The 17,313-nt window shown below is 68.1% G+C and overlaps 1 protein-coding gene across 1 annotated transcript; it reads left to right on the top strand.

Moving 5' to 3' along the window:
* Positions 1-123: 123 nt before the first annotated feature.
* On the top strand, positions 124-14,310 carry TRIM54 (tripartite motif containing 54). The gene is made up of 10 exons (XM_067550523.1): positions 124-410; positions 4,601-4,773; positions 5,019-5,190; positions 5,664-5,759; positions 9,921-10,154; positions 10,379-10,401; positions 11,179-11,303; positions 11,972-12,079; positions 13,669-13,707; positions 14,079-14,310. Exons 1-10 carry the CDS (start codon positions 243-245, stop codon positions 14,087-14,089), a joined length of 1,149 nt encoding a protein of 382 aa, XP_067406624.1. The 5' UTR covers positions 124-242; the 3' UTR covers positions 14,090-14,310.
* The last annotated feature ends 3,003 nt before the right edge of the window (positions 14,311-17,313 follow it).

Below are 17,313 nucleotides of genomic sequence, written 5' to 3'. Positions count from 1 at the left end.
CCACGTGGGCCGGCGGAGCGAGCGGCAGAGCTGCTAAAATTAGTGGCTGCGCTCACCCTGGGGCTGGGGCTGGGGAGCCGGCCAGCGAGTGCAGACGGGCAGGGAGCAGTCCTGAGGCAGACGGACGGACGGACAGAACTAGCGGCACAGACGGAAGGAGGGCAGGCCAGGGCCGGGGCCAGGCGGGCAGAGCCGGGGGTCGGGTGCGGGGCCGCGGGGCAGGGCAGGGCCGGGCCGCAGGGATGAACTTTGCGGTGGGATTCAAGCCGATGCTGGGGGACTCGCACAGCACGGACAGCCTGGAGAAGCAGCTGATCTGCCCCATCTGCCTGGAGATGTTCACCAAGCCCGTGGTCATCCTGCCCTGCCAGCACAACCTGTGCCGCAAATGCGCCAACGACATCTTCCAGGTGGGGCGCGGCCGGGCAGGCGGGTGCGGCACTGGGGGGGGGGCAACACTGCGGGGGGGGGCACTGGGGGGGCGGGTTGGGGGGTTGGGCATGGCACTGGGGGGCGGGGGGCGGCACTGGAGGGGACAGCACTGGGGGTGGCGGGTTGGGGGGTGGGGGGCGGCACTGGGGGGCGGGTTGGGGGGGGCGGCACTGGGGGCCAGGCTGGACTAAGAAATAGTCACTGGGATTTTGCCCCCCACAATGATGCCCCCCCCCCGACACTCACCCCCCCCCACACAGAGCCTGGCTGGAGGCAGCGTCACCCTCCCGGCCTCGTCTCACCCGCCGCAGCCCCACGGCAGGGCAGGGGCTCTGTGGTGTCCCCAGCCCGGCGCAGCCCGCGGCCCAGATACCAGCCTCTGCGTCCTGTCTCCATCGCCAAAAGCAACCGGCCTCGGCCCTGGGCTCCCTCCGAACCGGGGCTCCCCAGGGACCCCACCTCTGCCACCCCCTCCGGAGACACTGGCAGGGCTGGACTGTTGGCGTGGAGCAGCCGGGCCAGCTGCCACCTCCATGGGTGCCCAGCGGGTACAGCGAGGGGGCAGGAGAAGGTCACGCAGGGTGTGGGGGTCGCTCAGGCCGGGCTGGGGGGGCTGCTGGGTACCTGGTGCCGCCGCGCTGGCTCTGGGGCAGTGCGGGGTTTGGGGCGGGTCCCCACGTCCAGCCCAGAGCCGGGTCCAGTTCAGCCCGGGGAGCCAGGCCACGTGCAGGGAAATGCTGCCCCTGCTTTCTGCGGGGTGTTGCCAGGTCCCTCCGGGGCAGCCAGTGGGGCAGGCCTGGCAGTGGCAGGGCCTCGGTTGCTTTGGGTCGGGGCTGGGCCCTGCGGGCTGGTGTTGGGGGGCAGGAGGCAGGCAGGCGGCTCCGACAGCGTTTGCTGCTGCTTCTGCTCAGGCAGCCCCCCCAGGGGTGCAGGGGGTCCCCGTGCAGGTGTCAGTGTGGCCCCCGGATCGGAGGGGGGCTAGGGTGGGGGCTGGGGGGCCGGGGCTGATCCTCGGCTCCGGCCTGTGGGGAGCTTTGAAGATTTGCCCAGGAGTGAGCAGGTGGATCCGAACCAGGGCTCACTGCTCGGGTGAGGGGCCGGGGGCCGGGTCCCACGGCTGCCAAGCCGGGTCTGGGGCTGGAGGGCGCACTGCCAGGGTCAGCCCTCGTGTGGGACGGCCGACCCGGTCCGCTGACCTCGGCACCGGCCCCTGCAACCTGTGTCTGCCCCCCCACGTGCACCCCCCTTCTCCAGACCCCGCCAGGACTGGGGGCTCCCTGGGCTGCTGGGGACAGGGTGGCTGAGCTCTGCTCCGTTGTGCGTCACGGATCCCTGAAAACAAGTAACGTTCCCCCCCCCCCACCCCCCCCCCCCCACCCCGCGTCTGCGGCTCGGCCGTGTGTCCGCTGAACCCTGCCCTGCCTGGCGTGGTCGGGACGCCGCATTCACAGAGAGCGCCCCACCATCACGTGCGCCCCCCCACGCGGCCCCTGCCCCGCATGGAAAGCCGGGTTCTGCCGGCAGCCAAGGGGGCTGCACTCGCCCCCGCCCGTGCTGCATGATCGCGAGGGGTTTGCTGATGCTGTCACTGTCCCACATTAGAACAGAGACCCGGGTCTGGGGAGGCCGGGGCTACCCTGGGTCCTTGGCAAAGGCCCCCCCCCCCCACAATTCTTTCTGAGGCTGGACGGTTCCTGAGCAAAGCCGAGAGAGACCAAGACACTCAAACAAGCAGTGGCGTACCGTGGGTCTCCAGCGCCCGGGGGCCATACATACATTGGGAGCCCCCCCCTTGGCAGTGCTCCATGGGGGAGTCTGTGGGTCCGTTTCCCGCTCTCCCCTGCTGTGGGGGCAGCAGGGGCTGCCCGGCGGTGGTGGTGGGGGGGGGCCGTGATGGGCTCTGATCCTGGCGGGTCCCTCCTTGCGCCTGGCGGAGGGGCCGGGAGGATGCCCTGATTGCCTGCGACAGGGGTGGGGCTGCTGTGAGGAGGAGGGCCTGGCCGGCTGCCCCCTTCGCCCCCCCCCCGGCACACTGCTGCAAACAAGCGCTTGTGCTGACCCCGAACCGGCGCGACTGCAGCGCAAACGTACGCGACCGTCTCGCCCCTTGGGCGGTAAACCCAGCCTCCCATGGTCACGCCTAGCTGGGTGCAAGGAAAGGCGTTTGCCGCGCCGTCCTGCGGCGTGAGCCGTGGTCACAGCTCCAGCTGTCACCGGGCGGGGCGGGTGAGGTGAGGGGCGCTGGGGGCAATGGGGCCGTCTCAGCGCGCTGGGCAGCCGCTCAGCCATGGACGGGGGCTTTGGCTGGCAGGCCAACCGCGGCACCGGGCCCTGCTCACATGCTGGGCTCTGCTGGGCCGCTTCTCCTTCGCCCGGCGGGGTGGTGGCCCCCGCGTCGTGCTGGGCTGGCGCCGGGCAGTTTATTCAGGGCTCCGTGAGAAGCCGAGAGCGTGAGATAGGCGAGGGGCCCGTTGGCCGGGGGAGCACAGAAGGCAGGGAACAAAACAGCATCTTACGGGGGCTGGCGGCTCGGCTCCCCACCGCCGGGCTGGGGACTGGCTGTCGGGCTAGACGAGGCCTCCAAGTGCAAACCCAACAAGCCCGTCCCCGGGAAATGTCGCTCGGTCTGGCCTGCTCGTTTGCCTCGGGGGCGGGAAGACGAGATGGGGCAGGCCGGGCCGGGCCGGGCTGGGAGAAGCAATGGGTTCGAAGGACACCCCCAAGGGACCGGGGGGAGGGGAGGGGGCCCTAGTTCAACCAGTCTGGCCGGCATGGCCAAGCCTGATGCCAGCTGGGCGGCCCCGCCGCGTGTATCGCCGCCGTTCTGGACCCGTGCCCGGGGGGGGGGGGGGGGGGCCCGCGGTTAGCGTCCAGGCTCTGCCGCACGGTAGGGCTACAACAGACCCAATTATCGCAACAGGTCCTGCCCCACTGTGACATGGGGACGTGGGGCGCTCCTTCCCTTCACAGGCCCATGTCCTGCAGGCGTGGGTCCCGATGGCCCTGGGCTGGCCCGGGCACGGTCAAAGGGCCGCCTGGCTCGTCTCACCCCGCCCTGGGCTGGGCCTGCTGGGTCTGAGCACCAGCCTATGGGGTTACGTGGGGTCACTGACGTCTGCCCCGCCCCCTCAGCCGCTTCCCGGGCACTGTGCAGCCAGGACGGGACAGTGGCTTTGCTGGGTCGGGGGGCGGGTTTGGGGCTTTTTACACATGCTGAGCTAACGTTATTTATGGCCTGTCTGTGGCGGAGCAGTGGGCGGGGCTGTGGGGCAGTGGGCGGGGCTGTTGATAAGGCAGAGCTGTGGGCGGGGCTAGGCTGTGGGCAGGGCTGTGGGGCAGTGGGCGGGGCTGTGGGGCAGTGGGCGGAGCTGTTGATGTGGGGCAAGGCAGAGCTGTGGGGCAGGGGCGGGCTGTGGGCAGAGCTGTGGGGCTGTGGGCGGGGCTGTGGGGCTGTGGGCGGGGCTGTTGATAAGGCAGAGCTGTGGGCGGGGCTAGGCTGTGGGCGGGGCTGTGGGGCTGTGGGCGGGGCTGTGGGGCAGTGGGCGGAGCTGTTGATAAGGCAGAGCTGTGGGCGGGGCTAGGCTGTGGGCGGGGCTGTGGAGCTGTGGGCGGGGCTGCCCGCGTAGAGTTCTCCGTCACCGGCATGGTCCAGTGGGGTTGGTGCGTTTGCGACACTCTGCTCTCGTGCCCGGCCTTAGCACTGGGCCGTTGGTGGCCGGCCAGGCCCTGGGCCGGGCTGGTGACCCCAGGGGCCCTTTGGCCTTGGGATGGACGAACAGGCCCATCGCCTGCTCCGCGCATTGACGCCCACTTTCCCCTAGACAAGCCCCTTCCTGTCTGCACCCCCAGGCCCTGCAGCCTCCCCCGGATCGCTCCCTGCGCCGGGCAGAGCTGGTCCCTGGGCTGCCCCATGGCACGGCCCAGCCCCTGCCCTGCTCTGCCTGTGTGACTCTGCCCCACACTTCCCCGGGGGGTGCTGCGTCTGTCGCCAGGAGCCCGGGGCGCTGCCGCACGTCCTGTTGTGGGGCCGGAGGGCGAGGAGGGGCTGCGGGGCAGGGCCCAGAGGGGGTTACCCGGAGCTGGGTGCCCGGGGCGCTGCCGCACTGCAGGGGCTGGCTCTGGTGCGCGCCGGCCCCGCTCTGACGCCTGCCCCTTCCTTCCCTGCCAGTCTTCCAACCCGCTGTGGCAGTCGCGGGGCTCGAGCTCCGTGTCGTCGGGGGGCCGGTTCCGGTGCCCCTCCTGCCGCCACGAGGTGGTGCTGGACCGGCACGGCGTCTACGGGCTGCAGCGGAACCTGCTGGTGGAGAACATCATCGACATCTACAAGCAGGAGTCCTCCAGGTGGGGGGGTCTGGGGGGCAGGGGGGCAGGGCCCAGGGAGGGGCGCGGACCTGCCATGGCCTGGGGAGGGGGGCGTGGGGCAGGTTCTGTGCAGGGGGGTCTCGAAGCAGGTGAACGGGGCTTCCTGAGGCCTGGGGGGGGTGGGGGGATCCCCAGGGGCCTGGGGAGGTGGCGATGGGGGGGTGTGCAGCGTGGCTGTGGGGGGGCTGCCGGGGGAGCAGAGCCCATGCTGTGCGCGCCCCCAGGCCCCTGCACGCCAAGGCGGAGCAGCAGCTGATGTGCGAGGAGCACGAGGACGAGAAGATCAACATCTACTGCCTGAGCTGCGAGGTGCCCACCTGCTCCCTCTGCAAGGTCTTCGGGGCCCACAAGGACTGCGAGGTGGCCCCGCTGCCCAGCGTCTACAAGCGCCAGAAGGTAGCGGGGGCGGCCGCACGGCTCAGCCCGGGGGGCCGTGGCCAGCGGAGCCGGTGGCGGGCGTGTGGCTCGGGGAGGGAGCGCGGTGCCACGTTGTCCCCCGCTGCAGTGTGTCCCTGCGTGGCTGTGCCGGCCACGGGCTGCCTGGACCCAGGGCAGGAGCCGGCCCGGCCTGGCCCAGAGCGGCAGGATGGGGGCAGCCACGCCCCACAGTTGGCGCGATTCAGGGGCAGCCCCCTTCTGGCCCTGGTCTAGGACTCCCCCCCAGACCGGGCGCCCCAGCCCCTTTGCTGCAGGCTCTGTGGGGCTGGCAGGGGGCCGGTGCGTGGGGCTGGCCTGGCAGGGGCCCGGTCTGGGTTTGCTGAGCTCCCACACACTCGTGGCGGTGGTGGCTGCAGGCTGAGTTCCCCTCCGTGGCGCGGGGTGGCTGCCCGGCACCCGTGCCCACCGCTGACACCCCCCCTCTTTGGCAGAGCGACCTCAGCGACGGCATCGCCGTCCTGGTGGCTGGGAACGACCACATCCAGGCCATCATCACCCAGATGGAGGAGATCTGCAAGACCATCGAGGTGAGGGGCTGGGGGCGAAGCAGCTAGCGACAGCCAGGCGGGAGCTCCCCTCCAGCAGGGTTTGTAGGGGCTCACGCAGGGAGCCGGGCACGGTCCAGCGCTGTGCGGTGTCGGCATCCCTGAGCTGGACGCAGAGATAAAACCACTGCTGGCAAAACGTGCCAACGCCGAACTCGTGGCGTGGTAAATAACCACGAGGGCAGGGCAGAGTGGGGCGGGATGGGGCGGGGCGGGGTGGGGCAGGACAGGGCAGGGCAGGGCGGGGTGGGGCAGGGCAGTCAGGCAGAGCAGCCTGCATGTCTTGCTGCGCTGGGCCCGGTGGAACAATGACCCTGTTAACACGGCCAAAGGCCGGGCCCACACAGCTGCGAACAAAGACGCTAGGCCCGGGCTGGGAAGGGTTCCTGGCAGACTGGCTGCCCCGGCGTCGCCCAGTGCCCTGCTGTAGCTACGGGGGGTGGGACGCTGGCGAGTGCAGGGGCGGGTTTGCTCGCTGGACAGCGAGTGTCCGGTCCTGGGGCCTGCGCTGCGAACGGGGCCGGGGTGAGCTGGAAACGGGCCAGCGAAGCGTTGCATGAGTAACTCGCGGTCCAGAAAACCTGCCTGCCGCGGCGAGCCTGGCGCAGGAGCCGGGGCTGAGTCTCTCGCCCAAGAGCCGGTTGAGAGGTGGCCTGATCAAGGTCTGTGAGCACCGTGTGGCCAGAGATTCCCGCGTGCAGCCGGCTCCTCCGTCTGACGGAGGAAGGGCCGGCACAGGCCGACGGCTGGGAGCTGGCACTGGGCATATTCAGCCTGGAACCACGCCGCAAATGTGTAACTGCGACAAAGTGGGAGTTTTCTGTAATATTTTTATGACAGCTACGTGTGCCTCAGTTTCCCCTATAAGTAGCAGTGTTACCTGGTGGGTGGAAACAGCTGTTTGCTCTCCGGGCAGGCTAAGAGACATTGGTATAAATGGTGCCCCGGTGTCGGAGCCAGGAAGGGGCACTAATGAGGCCTGGCCGAGGCCGAAGCCGTGTGGTGGAGGATCCAAGAAGACAATGGCCAAGCCAATCCCCAGGGCACTGACACCTAAGACCCAGAGAACTGGATTTCCCACCTCTCAGCAGGGAAGCGGGAGAACAAAGGCGCAGGGCGGTGGGAGGCGGGGATCAGCGCTGGCTGCTGGAAGGAGTCGGGTGCTCACCTGGCGTCTGGCCAGGCAGGGACAGACAGAGCTTGAATTGAACCAAGGGGGTCACCACAGCTGGACGGGCGCTGGGCTGACCGGGCTGCCCTACGGACAGTCTATGGCGGTGCCTCCCCAGCGCAGTGACTGTCTCTGCGGGTGCCTGGTGCGCTGCATTGTGGGCACGTCTCCATCAGGTCTCTGAACGGCGCGCATGGGGTGACGCAGGAGGGCTGGCGCCCCAGACGATGGGGCCGTGTGGCTCACCCTGGAGGAAGAGGGAGACCCTGAGGGGGCTGGCGCATGACGTGACGTGCAGCGGGAAAAGAAGCAAGTTTCAAGGAAACCGCAAGCTACTGGTGGATAGGCACCTCCCTGAGCCGGCCGGCGTAAAGCAGTGCAGGGAGCAGGGCTACGCCGCACGCTGGAGAAGGATGGCTGGTCCAAGAAGCAGGCTCCAGACCCAGGCGGCTCCCAGCGGCGGCAGCAGGGCATCCGCAAGGCCTGGTCCCTCGTCCTGCCCGGCATCTTCTCGACCTGGATCCCCACTGGTGGGTTTGAAGCAGTGGGGTTGGAGCTGAAGCAAAGGCGCCAGCAGAGCCTGAGAAGCGCAGAACCACGAGGAGCAGAGCAGAGGAGCCGGGGCAGCCGCGGATGTGATGAGCGTGAACTGGAGATAGGGAGGCGGAGGCACAAGAGGCGCCACCAAGGGGTGAGTGGGGAAAGGCCCCAGGATGCACAGCTGGACCTGACGGGAACAAGAAGGTTTCTACAGCTGTGCTGGCAACAGGAGGAAGGTCAGGGAAAGTGTGGGCCCCTTACAGAATGCGGGAGGCAACCTAGCGACAGAGGATGTGCAGAAAGCTGAGGTACTCAATGCCTTTGTCTTCACAGACAAGGTCAGCTCCCAGACTGCTGCACTGGGCGGCACAGAATGGGGAGGAGGTGAACATCCCTCAGTGCTGAACGAACAGGTCCAAGACTATTTAGAAGGATTGGACATGCACAAGTCCATGGGGCCGGATGCAATGCACCCGAGGGAGTTGGCTGAGGTGATTTCAGAGCCATTGGCTATTATCTTTGAAAGCTCGTGGCAATAGGGGGAGGTCCCTGAGGACTGGAAAAAGGCAAATCTAGTGCCCATCTTCAAAAAAGGGAGGAAAGAGGATCCGGGGAACTACAGACCGGTCAGCCTCACTTCAATCCCTGGAAAAATCATGGAGCAGGTCCTCAAGGAATCCATTTTAAGGCACTTGGAAGAGAGGAAGGTGATCAGGAACAGTCAGCATGGATTCACGAAGGGAAAGTCATGCCTGACCAACCTGATTGCTTTCTATGATGAGGTGACTGGCTCTGTGGATGTAGGGAAGGCAGTGGATGTGATATACCTTGACTTTAGCAAAGCTTTTGATACTGTCTCTCACAGTATTCTTATCAGCAAGTTAAAGAAGTATGGGTTGGATGAATGGACTATAAAATGGATAGAGAACTGGCTAGAGCATAGGGCTCAACGAGTAGTGATCAATGGCTCCATGTCTAGCTGGCAGCCGGTCATGAGTGGAGTTCCCCAGGGGTCGGTGCTGGGGCTAGTTTTGTTCAACATCTTCATCAATGATCTGGAGGATGGGGTAGATTGCACCCTCAGCAAGTTTTGCAGATGACACTAAGCTGGGGGGGAGTGGTAGATACCCTGGAAGGTAGGGATAGGATACAGGAGGAGCTAAACAAACTGGAGGATTGGGCCAAAAGAAATCTAATGAGGTTCAACAAAGAAAAATGCAGAGTCCTGCACTTAGGAAGGAAGAATCCCATGCACAGCTACAGACTGGGGACCGACGAGCTAGGCAGCAGTTCTGCAGAAAAGGCCCTGGGGGTAACAGTGGATAAAAAGCTGGATATGAGTCAGCAGTGTGCCCTGGTTGCCAAGAAGGCTAATAGCATATTGGGCTGCATTAGGAGGAGCATTGCCAGCAGGTCACGGGAAGTGATTATTCCCCTCTATTCGGCATTGGTGAGGCTGCATTTAGAATATTGTGTCCAGTTTTGGGCCCCCCACTACAACAAGGATGTGGAGAAGTTAGAGAGAGTCCAGTGGAGGGCAACAAAAATGATGAGGGGGCTGGAGCACAAGACTTATGAGGAGAGGCTGAGGGAACTGGGCTTGTTTAGTCTGCAAAAGAGAAGAGTGAGGGGGGATTTGATAGCAGCCTTTAACTACCTGAAACGGGGTTCCAGGGAGGATGGAGCTAGGCTGTTCTCAGTGGTGGCAGATGACAGAACAAGGAGCAACGGTCTCAAGTTGCAGGGGGAGGTCTAGGTTGGACATTAGGAAAAAGTTTTTCACTAGGAGGGTGGTGAAGCACTGGAATGGGTTACCTAGGGAGGTGGTGGAATCTCCATCCTTATAGGTGTTTAAGTTCTGGCTGGACACCGCCCTGGCTGGGATGGTTTACTTGGGGCGGGTCCTGCTTTGAGCAGGGGGGTGGGACTCGATACCTCCCGAGGTCCCTTCCATCTCTCATCTTCTAGGATTGTTTTCTGGAACTCCGCATGGGCCCAGGCTTCAGACAGCCAGGTGCCATCACAGCTGGGAGTAACCAACCTTTCCTCCCACTTAGGTAACCAGGCACCACATAGGGAAAACTGAGGCACACACACACTATTCATCCAAACTAAGATGACTAATTCCCGCTTGGCACAAACTGCCGCAGCGCGTCAGTGACATGGCGGCTAATCGAACCACGAGTTCTGGCTCTGTGCCCAGTCCCACCCCCTGAGCATGGGGCCCAACTCCCCTCCCAGGCTGGGGAGCGAACCCTGGCGTCCTGGCTCCCAGCCCCCCCGTCTGTGGCTGCTCTGAGGAGGACAGTGGCACAGGCGTGCGTTGCTGAGGGGTTGGAGAAGGGGTGGCTTCACAAGGCGTCCCCGGGGCCCCTCCACAAGGCGCCCGGCCGGCTGCCCCCACCCGTGACGCGCCCGCGCCTGCCCCGCAGGAGAACAGCAGGCGGCAGAAGCAGCACCTGAGCCAGCGCTTCGACTCGCTCTGCAGCAGCCTGGAGGAGCGCAAGAAGGAGCTGCTGCAGTGCGTCAGCCGGGAGCAGGAGGAGCGGGTGGCCCACGTGCGCGCCCTCATCCGCCAGTATGGGCAGCACCTGGAGACCTCCTCCAAGCTGGTGGAGTCGGCCATCCAGGCCATGGAGGAGCCCCAGATGGCCGCGTACCTGCAGGTCCGGGCGGGGCGGGGCAGGGCGGGGTGGGGACAGGGGCTGTCTCCACACTGGGCCCTGAGCGGCACCATCCTCCTGGCACAGGGCAAAGGGGTCGTGGCGGGGGGGGGCTAGGCCACTGGGGCTGTGCCAGCCGGCCGGCTAACACGCCGGGCTGTGGGGCGGGGGCAGCTGGGGGCAGGAGCTGATGCTAATGATCTCTCTGCTCTCCCTCCTTCCCGCAGCAATCCAAGGAGCTGCTTAAAAAGTAAGTGGGGTCAGGGGCCCTGGGGCAGTCGCGGCTCCACCGGCTTGTTGCAGTGGCCCCAGCTCTGGGCCAGGCCCCCGAGGGGTCTCACACTTCCCCCAGGGTGCGGCCCATGGCGTCACTGCCGCCTAGACTGGATGTCTGGGGCCGCAGCCCCTGCTCCTGCCCGTGAGCTCTGCCCAGCCAGTCCCAGGGAGCCAGACCCTGGGGGGGACTTGGCTGCTCCTCGGGGCTGAATGCCCCTCGCCCGGCAGCTGCAGGGACACGCCCAGCGCGGGCACAGTCGGGTTTATTCGCTGACTGGCACCGGGCACAGGCAGGCCGTGGTTAGCCCAGAGACCTGAGGGTTACAGCCCAGCCCCTCCCGCTGCTGCGACCCCATTTCAGGCTCTGTCTGTCTGGCCGGCCGACCTCCTCCCTCCGGCCCCAGCTCTCAGCCCCGTGTGCTCCAGCTGGGGAACCGCTGCTCAGCGTCCTGCCAAGAGGCGTGGCTGCCTGTGGGCGCTAGGGGCCCGGTGCCGATGGCACGGGTTTGGGGACTGGATTTGCCATGGGGCCGGGGTTGGCTTCAGCCAGTCCTTTCCCCTTGGCTCACGTAGGCCCAGACAACCAGGCGCCAGCTGCACCCGGGTCTCAGCTGCCTGAGCGCGCACCGTGCTTGCTGCCCACTGCGTGACCGCGCGGGTGGGGGTGGGTCGGGCACGGGCGGGGCCGGGGCAGTGCCTGGGCGTTGGGCTGGCTCCGTGCAGCAGAGACGCCCCCGGCTCTGCCCGGCAGGATCATGGACATGGCGAAGGTGTCGCTGAGCAGCCGCCCGGAGCCCAGCTACGCGGCGATGGACCACTTCTCCGTCAACGTGGACTGCCTGGCCGAGATGCTGCGCACCATCGAGTTCCAGCCCGGTGAGCCAGCGCCGCGGGGAGCTCAGCACCACAGGGAGCTCAGCACCGCAGGGGCCCTGGCAGGGCCGCAGGGGACGGCGTGTGAGCCCAGCCCTGCTGCCCTGCGGCTCAGCCCAGGCTCCATCTGTACGTCCGGCTGACGTGCCCCAGGGCACGGGCAGGGCTGGTGTTAGCCCAGGGAGGGGCACAGGGTGCAGGGGCTCTCGCGGTGGGGGGGGGACAGGACATTGAACCCCACCCCCTCCCCCTGGGCCTGGGGTGCCCCATGTCCCCTCCTCCGCCAGCCGGCACCGTGCTGCAGAGCTGGCTGCCCCCTCCTGCTGCACGGCTCTGACCCCCCCCGTCCCCGGCGTAGGGCAGGGACCCCCCCCCCCACCATGCAGGGCTCACCCCCCCCCCCCAGCTCCAGGCCTGGCACCCCACTGCAGGGGTGGGTGCTCTGCAGCCCCTGCCCCACACCGCCCCTCCCCTGCTGCGTCTGGCCAGGCAGTGGGTGCAGCCCCCGGGCCACGCGGGGCTGGGAGCAGGTGGGATGGCCGGAGCCTCCCTCCCGGCTATGCCATGCCCTGCACCCGCCAGGCTGTCTGGGGACGGCCTGGCCAGGGCCCCCAGTGGGGAGGGTGGTGCCGAGGGCGGGTGCTGACTCCCGGGTTCCCTTGGTCTCCCAGACTCACTGGGTGAGGACGACGCGGACGGGTTTGCAGGCGGGGATGGAGGCGACGCGGGGGCCGACGAGGACAGGCCAGAGGGGCCAGATGCTCTGGAGGGGGCGGAAGGTGAGTGACTGGGGTGAGGGACAGTCCCCAGTGGCTGGGTCACACGAAGGTAACAGCCTACTACTGCTGTTGCTAGATTCCTAGCGCCCGAGGCCAGAACGGTCCTGTGACCATTTAGTCTGAGCCCCTGCATGACGTGGGCCAGAGCCTGCCCCAGAGCAATCCCCAGAGCCGAGCAGGTAGAGAAACAGCCAGGCTGGATTGAGGGCGGCTGCCCCCCAGCCCTTGGGGAACTGTGTGTGGTCAGTCACCCTCCCTGGACACCTGGACCCACGGACGCCTGAGAGCAGCCGGAACTGGTCCAGCTACAACACCCACCCTCTGCTCCCCTGCCCTGCGAGCAGGTCGCCCTTTTCCACCCACTCGGTAACAACGCAGCACAGAGGGGAAACTGAGGCACAGACAGCCTCCTATTACAAATGTAGCCCTCCTGCCCGGGGGCGCTGGCAGCAATCAGGGCCGGGTTCAGGACCCAGGGGCTCCTTTCCGACAGTCCAACAGAACCGGCGCCAGCCCCTGGGACATTTCACACCATCCCCCGGGCGCCTCCGAAAGGCGCCGCGTCCCCTCTCGCAAGCGCGGGGCTGCGCAGACAGAGCGGCAGTGACTCAGCGCTATTCATAACCCCAAAAACCAAACCCCCTGCTCCCGAGCATGGGGGTGTCCTTTGCCCCCCGCGCTGGCCTGGCCTTGGGCAGTGATGCCCTAGAGCGCAGAGGAGAGGCTGTGTGAGCGAGCATGCCCACCTGCCTCTGCGAGGGCCTTTGCAGGGCCGGGTCTCAAGGGCCCCCCCCCAGCTGGAGCAGCCTCAGGGCAGAGTCCGGCTCTCCCGAACATGTACCAAAAGCAGCGACTCCGACAGGACTCAGCTGGCTCTGGTTTGCCCAGTGCGGGGTTGGGGGGGGGTTAAACCCTGCCGGGGGCTCACAGACAGCACCCACCCTCTAGGCAGAAACACCCGTCCCGCCCCCCTCCCCCCCATCGCCTGCCCAGGGCTCTGCCATCCCAGCGCGGTGCAGGGACAGCCCCCTTCACTCAGGGCAGGCGAAGCCCAGCTCTGCGCCCGTTGCTCAGACAATGTGTGGGGGACATTTCACCCCCTGCACTGAACACTAGTGATCTGTGACCCACGCCAGCCAAAGGGGTCGCTGGGGCCAAGCATCCCATGGCGCTGAGCCCCTAGGCAGGGTGGCTGCGCTCATGCGAATCCAGGCTGGCCCCGAAGCCGGTTCAGTGGCTGGGCGGGGCGAGCGCGTTCAGCCCCTGCTCACAGACGTGCCCCTGCCGACAGCCCGGGCCCGGCAGCGCCGAGGCTGCGAATTGGGCCACAACGGGGTGGGAGGGGCTGGCAATGCCTGCACTGGGGGGGTCCAGCTGGAGGCCCTGCTGGCCTGAGCCCAAGGCCCCCCCACGCCTTCACTGGCCCCCCCACCTCAGCCCATTCTCACCCTGCCCCACCCGCTCCTCCAGCCCAGGCTCCCCGGTGGGGCGGGGCAGGGCAGGGCAGGGACACGGGGCAGCGGGGAAATATTTGGGCAGGGGCAGACGTGGGCAGCCTCCTTCTCCAGCTCACCCCCCTCTCTCCCTAGATGTGGGGCCCAGGCAGAAGCCAGCGAGCTCCCTGCATGGTAAGTGCCCTTCCTGGCAGCCTGGGGGCCCCTCTCCACTGGGGTGGGGAGCTGCCAACAGGCCCCGACCCACCGGGGAGCATAGGTGGGGCAGGGGCTGGTAAGCGGGCAGAGGCCATGGGGGGAGGGGGCTGGGGGTGACTGGGTGGAGCTGAACGCTCCCCGGCAGGGAGATGGGTGCATCGCCCAGGGGCTGGGGGGTCCCGCTGCGGGACGCTTAGGAGCCGGTCTGGGCACAGCCCTGGCCCCTGCCAGGGCCTGGCTGGGTGTCCCCCCTTGGGGTGAGCTGGGAGCCCCCCCAGCCCTGCCATGTGCCCAGCCCAGGGGCTCCAGCCGGGGTGATGGGCCCTGATCCCCTCTTCCCACCCCAGGTCAGCATTGAGCGCCAGCGACGCAGGAGGAGCCCAGGAGTGAGACCCCAGCGAGCAGGACGTGGTGTCATCAGCGACTGAGTCCCCTGGCTGGGCTCTGCCGCCTTCCTGGACACCCGCCCCCCACTGCCCAGCCAGGGCCCTGCCACCTTCCTGCCCCCTCCCCTCAGGTTTCTCTGTCCCCGGGTACGGGACCTTGCTCTGTAACGTTGTTAAAGCCACGTGTGACAAACCCTCCTGTGTCCTGGCTGGCGGCTCACGGGGCAGGGGTGCCACTGGGCGGGCATGAGCCGACACCACGCGGGGAGCCAGGGTCACCCCATTGCGTCACCAGCTGCGCTAGCTGCAAGGGCTGCTGGGGCCCCGTCCCCTGTCCCCCATCCCACGGAGCCCTGGGCCCAAGTGGGGGGGGGGGCCAGCCACTGCAGCATAACCCCCCCCCGCCCCAAGCCCCATGACTGGGCCTGTCAGACCCTCCAATCTTACACCCATCCCCCGGCGCCTCCACTGGGGCAACACTGAATAGCCCCACACCGGGTGCAATGGGACCCCCTGCTGCCCCCCCCACTCCCTGCAGCGCCCCCTGCTGGCCCCCCCACTCCCTGCAGCGCAGCGCCCCCGCTGAGCTGCTCCCTAGCGCCATCCTGGGGTCAGTGCTGTGGGGCAGTAATACGTGGGGCGTGCGGGTGGGGCTCAGTGTGCAGCCCTGGCTTGGCTCTGATGCCACTGCAGGCAGCTGGCTCAGCCCCACTCCTCAGAGCCCCCCACTGGGGGCAAGGCCTGAGCGCCCCTCGCCCGGGACCTGCGGCTGATGGAAGCGGAGGTGGCCTGCCCCCCTTCCCTCAACTCCCTGCTGGGCCAGGAAAGCGCAAGAGCCTGTCCCAGGCAGCCCGTGCTTCCAGCGGGTCTCGGCCCACCCCAGCGGTGGCCCCCAGTCACCAGCCGCTTCTGCAGGGCCGGCCCTCGGCCAGTCTGCACTGCAGCCACCGTGCGGCAGGGCTGGCCCAGAGTGCAGCCCCCTGGGGCTGCAAGACCCCGTGGGATGGGCAGAGAGCCACGAGGTGCAGCTGGGTCCCCCCGCAGGCCTCAGCGTCAGCCCCACTGAGCAGGGGAGTTTGTGACAGTCCCACGGGGACGGGGCTCGGGGCTCAACCAGGCAGGGTACATCTGCGCTCAGACGTGGTTCCCAGCCCGCGTGCAGACCAGCAGGTTTCGTAGCGCTCCGGGTCCCAGCGCAGCACAGATTTTGTGAGCAGAGGGACCAGACAGTCACAGCAGCGCCCAACTGGGGCAGCTCCAGAGCCCCACAGTTCTTGGGCTCTGCTCCCAGGGATCCCCCACAGGGAACTGACCCGTCCCGACGCCCCTCAGACACGCCCTCCCCCCCAGTCCTTTGGCTCTTTCCTGGACAAGGTGGGCCCCTCGCCCTGTTTCTACCTGCCGCAGCCGGCTGGCCCACGGGACAAGGGGTCCTGGCCATTGCCTGGGTACGTGCAGTGTGGGGACAGCCCAGCCGCCCTCTTGTGTCTCCGCAGTGATCACACACCCTGGTCCCATCACCACAGCACATGAGTAGCACATAGGGGAAACTGAGTCACACACAGTGGTCCCAGAATCTCTCCACTTCGTCACACCCCTGCCAAGGGCAGCTGGGCCGGGCGTGGTGCTGTGGCCTGGGGAACCCTGCGAGCTGGGCCAGCGGGGCCTCAGGCAGGGCCTGGCTGCGAGGGACTCAGGGGCAGTGTCCCTGGGACGCCGGGTGCCAACCAACGCCCCCAGAACCCAGCAATAGGCTCACCCCATCGGACACCCGGTGATGGCCTCCCTCCCCGCGGGTCGCATCCTGCCTCTGAGCCCCCGCCCCAGCCAGGCACGGGCCCTGCAAGGAGCGGAGCCTGCGCCCCTGGAGGAGCGGGTCCCTAGCACTGGGCCTCACAGGGCGGCCCCCAGGGAGGAGCTGTGGGGCGCCACGCGCCAGGAAACCCTGGAGTGACCCTCTTCATTGCCATGGGGCCAGTCCCTGGCAAAGCCCCGAGCTGCCGAGCTCACCGGTGCCCCCCTCCCCCGTATCACCCGCCTCCCCCACTCCGGCCCGGCCCTTCACGAGGGGCGGTGGGCGCAGGAAGCTATGAGGGGCGCAGAGCCTCCTGCGCCCCCCGCCTCTCGCGCGCCGTGAATGGTCAGCCCGGCGCCCCCCATCCCCTCTCCCCGGGGGTGAGGCCAGCGCGTCCCGGCCGGTTCGGGGCTGGAGCGGGAGAGGCAGGTGCCGCTGGGCGGGTAAGTGCGGGGAGGGGGCGGCGGAGCCAAGCCTGCATTTGCACCCCCCAAACCTCACCCCCCCCCCGCAGGTACAGACCCCCCTCCCCAGGGCAGCTGGGAGGCAGTGCTGGGACCCCTCGTGCGCTGCGCTGGGGAGCACGTGAGGTCCGGGGGGGCCGCAAACATAGGCTTGGTCCCCGCGGCCTGGAGACCCATGGTACCACTGCGTCCCGTGCAGCCCCCGACCCCCCGGCCGCCCAGCCGCCCCGCGCTCAGCGAGCCCTGCGCGCTGCCAGCTGCTCTCTAGGCTGCGCTTGTGGCTGCTTCCGCGGATCCCCTTCCCCAGTGCACGGCGCTGGACCCGCTTCCCACGTGCGCAGCCCTGGAACCCGCCCAGCGCAGAGGGGCCGGTCTGCCGCAGCCTGCGCGGCTCTTGCCCCGCTCTGCCCCAGGCCAGGGGCAGGAGCCACAAGGAGGCGGCCCAGGTCCGAGGTGTCTTGTGCCCCCGGCATCCTGCCCCGCAGCCCCCCCCCGGCACCGCACCGCACCGCGCCCGGCCCGGCCCCAGCCTGTGTGCACAGCGTGCGCTGAATCGGGCCCCCCGCGCCACCCTCGGGCTCCCCGGTCCCTGCCCTTCCTGCTCCCGGGGCTGGGCCTGTGCGGGGAGCCGGGAACCAGCCGGACAAACCCCGCTCCCCCCTGCAGGCAACGCCCCATGGGCGGGGGGGCCCGGCTGCCTTCCCCGGGCCCTCAGCAGGGGCCCCCCGCGCCACCGCCTGCCCGGGCTGCAGGGACCTGGAGGCCGTGGCCACGCCGCAAGCAGCGGGGGCGGTGGGCCGGGCTCGGGATTTGTGCGCGCCGCACGTGGCCCCGCAGCCCCCCCGGCCCCAGAGAGGCGCAGCGGGGCCGGGCCCCCGGGACCTACCCGGAGCCGGGGCACGCAGGGCACCGCCCCCCCCGCCGGCCGCGAACAGCC

This window comes from Emydura macquarii, unplaced genomic scaffold, assembly GCF_026122565.2.
Source record: "Emydura macquarii macquarii isolate MOO-44397 ecotype Brisbane River unplaced genomic scaffold, CSIRO-AGI_Emac_v2 contig_1300, whole genome shotgun sequence".
Taxonomy (NCBI): Eukaryota; Metazoa; Chordata; order Testudines; family Chelidae; genus Emydura; species Emydura macquarii.
The sequence above is the reverse complement of the archived record's forward strand: the minus strand, read 5'-3'. Positions and strand labels throughout refer to the sequence as shown.